The sequence below is a fragment of the Contarinia nasturtii genome, unplaced genomic scaffold, assembly GCF_009176525.2.
Source record: "Contarinia nasturtii isolate CC-2019 unplaced genomic scaffold, AAFC_CNas_1.1 Cnas_scaffold_5158, whole genome shotgun sequence".
Lineage (NCBI taxonomy): Eukaryota > Metazoa > Arthropoda > Insecta > Diptera > Cecidomyiidae > Contarinia > Contarinia nasturtii.
In genome coordinates, this window is record NW_022202436.1 from 7431 (window position 1) to 11307 (window position 3877).

General features: G+C 35.2%; 1 protein-coding gene across 1 annotated transcript; it reads right to left on the bottom strand.

The window, feature by feature from the left end:
- Positions 1-323: 323 nt before the first annotated feature.
- Positions 324-962, bottom strand: LOC116351293 (THAP domain-containing protein 1-like). Its single transcript, XM_031783379.1, has 3 exons — positions 904-962; positions 654-833; positions 324-576 (listed from the first exon to the last, which is right to left on the bottom strand). Exons 1-3 carry the CDS (start codon positions 960-962, stop codon positions 324-326), a joined length of 492 nt encoding a protein of 163 aa, XP_031639239.1.
- Positions 963-3877: the final 2915 nt, after the last annotated feature.

Consider the following 3877-nt stretch of genomic DNA (forward strand, 5'->3'; position numbering starts at 1 on the left):
ATTTATTCGAAAAACGTTGAGAAAAATCTATTTCAGCAAAGTATCTGTTCATTGCTATGTAGTCGGCTTTGAAAAAGTTTCTAGTTTGAATTTGTTCTACGCTTGAATTGTTTATGTGCCATTCATATGTCAACATAATCGGTGGATGATATTGCTCATCGATGGCGGATAATGGCGGTGGGCAAGAAGCAAACGGGCATATTCTGTGCTGGTAATTGTAATGGTTTTGTCTGGTCTGTAGAAAAATAGAAAAAATATGTATGGTCGTTATCAAATTATATTATATATACACCGATATGCATAGCACTGATCATTTGGACAACTTACTGATCAATGTGGTTCGATGAGCATTCCATATTGCTTGTATTGATGTTGCTTCGTACGTTTGGCACATCGTTTTCCTTTTGATTTGGTGACTCTTGAGCTGACACATTTTTTTGTTTTGTATTTGAAATCGGTTCAATTGACAGTGACATTGTTGAGTGCGAGTTATTCTCATATTCACCAACTGTTGAATCAATATCCGGAAGCTCTTCATCATCTTTGAGGTCCAAAACAACCGTATCACCATTAGCACTACACACGGAAATAATGAAATAAATCGGAAAAAATATAATGTCATCGATCGCATATAATATAAACAGAAAAATTACCATGGGAAAATTGTTGGAACCGATCCTTTTTTGATTGTGGTTCGTTTGCCAGCGATTTTAATATCAACTGGAGTGAAATGTAGAATACATACGGGGTATGTGATTGTTGTGTCGTCAAATGATTGATGACGCCGTATTTGCTTCGCCCATTCCGATCGTACCTTGGGATCATACGGAATGCTACACAGCAGTTTTTTCAAATTAATAAATATTTTTATTGATTAAAAAAATACTCATTCAAAATACTCACTTGAAAACCGTTCGCTCGCCTTTTTTGGTTGTACAATTTTTTATTTTACAGAACACCATTTTACTGAAGTAAACTTTAATTTTCACGCAGACTAAACAATAAACAGTGACTCATTGGCGCTTATTTTATGTTGATAAATGTCATAACAATGTTTGACTTCACAACAATGAAGTTGACGCAGACGTCAAGCGTTGTTGAAAATCTTTAATAGAGGGCATATGCTTAGATCTTTCAACAGCAAAATGGCGATACCAGTGCCCACCGTATAGAATAGCTCGATGTTTTTGGCTTTTGAATAGGCATTCCACTACTATCTAACGATATGATTATTCGTTTTCGATTGGTTTCAGTTCGTAACAATTCCTTTTGATAACTTATCAATGATAAGGAGTAGCAAATTGGCATTCGAATGGATCCAAACCAATATTTTCAATAGTATTCTGATAGGGTTCAGCATATTTCATCTCACGTATTGAAATAGTTGGATCTTCGTGAAATGTAAGCTCATTTATTTGTCTGGATTTTATTTTTCGAACAGCTGCCACATTTGGCAGAATTGGTGACTCTACGTCTCCAATTCTTAAATATTTAACTGCCAATTTCGCCACAACAACTGATGCTTTATCTGTTTTCAACATATTGTTATGTAAAGATTACCTTTCCTTAAACTTTGTAATACTTTATCGTGAAAACTACGTTTCAAACAAAAAAAAAATCGATTTCGTACTGAAATCCTCAAAAATATCAATAATCAAACCATACAAGGCTGATTTAATAATATCAAACTATTATGACGTTAATACACTTCAACACAAAACACCAGTGACGTTATATGAACAATTCCTTATTTTAATCATGTATTCTTAATACGATTTGACAAATTTTACGCTAATTGTTATCAAATTGCTATACTAATGCTAAACGCGATACGATGAAATGTGACGATACGACGATTAAATTGATTTGACGATGGTTGCGATGTTCACAGTTAAATTCGATTCACTTCATGATCAACGCAACGAATTTCTGGAGTTTTCTTGTATTTATGTGATGGTCTGCGGTGAAAAATCTTAGCGATATTAAACGTGGTGTACCTAACCCTCAATTTTGATATAGGTTGAATTGTTCGATGAATAATTGAATATGGGAAGCTGTCGCCCAATGAATTGATTCAGTAAAAAGATCCAACAAAGAGACCGCTGTAGTAGAAATATGCGATTTGCGTTACTTATTTATATTTCTTCAGCGATGACAAAACTTATCAACTATATATTCTTACGTGCAATATGACCGGTCTCTGACTCTGTTTCTTTCTCGACGGCCGACATATTCCAATGTACGTCTTTTCACCTTGACAGCTCACGTCGAAAAGAAAGACTTTCAATCGATATGACATTTGCACTCTATTGTGTTTTGTGTTTGCATATGGCAACACATTAATTGTAACATTTCCGTATTAGTACTTATACATTATTGGTGTGGTGAATATAATAACTATGAGTTCTAATTACGAGAAGATCCATTCTTCACATAACAATTATTTGCCATTTTATTTCTAAAAAAAATCAACATAACAATATTCAAAATTTCTTTTTTTTCATCACCACTGATAACATATTTCTTATTGTGAGAAACATCTTCTTTAAAATCGGCAATTTGTACGGTTAACAAGTTATGATTATTCTCTGTAAAAGCAAATAATTTCACAGAACATCCTTGTTGCAAACAGTGATTATTAACAGTAAATTCATTCGCAGCCATGCGTGGTCTTCCGATCGACCATACGCATGGAATTCTCGACATTGCGAAAATCAATTTTCTGAAAACCGGAGCCCACTCATTACTTGGTTTTGCATCACCATTTTCATATTTGAACAAGTGGAGCCCGTTTATATTGATTTTAAATTCATTGTGCTTTTTAGAATGAAGTTTATATTCATCGAATTCATCGCATATGTATTAATGGGATGTATCATCTGTTTCTCTTTCTTCTGCTAAATGTGGCATACGCTTCGTAAAATATCTTTTCGCGGATAGGTAAACGGCTTTATAATTCGTATTTTTCACATTTTCAGCAATTTGCTTGTAAATATTAGTTTTGCTTATCTTTACTAGCTTGCCATTTTGCACGATTTCATTGGCGAATTGATTGACTTGTGCATGAAGTTGTACTGTTAAATTCGAAAAATCGGGTCCCCTTTCTCGTAATTTGGTAGATGACGTTGGTTCATTTGCAACAAAATGTGTTGTGAATTGTCTTTTGAATTTTGCATCGCTTCCATGGTACTTTGGCCATTATTACGTGGCTGAGTTTCGTTGTTATTGCTATTATTGTTGGTGGGCGTCCAATTATTATTTGGCCAGTTTGGCCTGTTATTTTGTTGGTTTTGCTCGAAATTACGACTTCTGAAGTCGCGATTGAAATTATTCGAGCGACCATAAATTGGTCGTCTGAAACGACTGAAACGATCAAAGTTCCCTGGTCGATCGAAACGACCGAATGAAGGGAGCCAGGTGGGACGATTTAGATTAGAAAATAAAGTGACTAATTGCTCCATGCCATTATTATTGGGGCGTCGTTTGCAATCACGGTTTATGTGGCCAAGAGATTGGCAATATGAACAGAACCGTTCGTTTCTATTGATCTCAACCGAAGAGTCGTTTTCGGCTTCAATGCTGTATGAAATCGCATCATTCAGTGGAGTCGGGCCTCTAATCAACATACTTTCCCTTAACTTCGCATTTGAAATACCTTTGCAAAAAGAGCGACGTGCTAAGCGTTCAAAATCTTCTCTTTGTTCACTGGTCAAATGTTCGTACATTGCATTCTTTTGGGTGAGTAATTTTCTTGTTCTTTCAGCGTAACTGTTCAAACTTTCATCCCTTTCCTGGCGAAGGTTTTCAATTTGACTTGTTAAGACCTCTTTATTAGGCCGGATCGATTCATGAAATGTTGAAAATTCAAAATGCGACA

Coding starts and splice junctions, on each gene's coding strand:
- LOC116351293 (XM_031783379.1), bottom strand. CDS start 962: ATGGTGTTCTGTAAAATAAAAAATTGTACAACCAAAAAAGGCGAGCGA. Junction 834..903: donor GGCGAGCGAACGGTTTTCAA/GTGAGTATTTTG, acceptor ACTGCTGTGTAG/CATTCCGTATGATCCCAAGG. Junction 577..653: donor GTTCCAACAATTTTCCCATG/GTAATTTTTCTG, acceptor TTCCGTGTGTAG/TGCTAATGGTGATACGGTTG.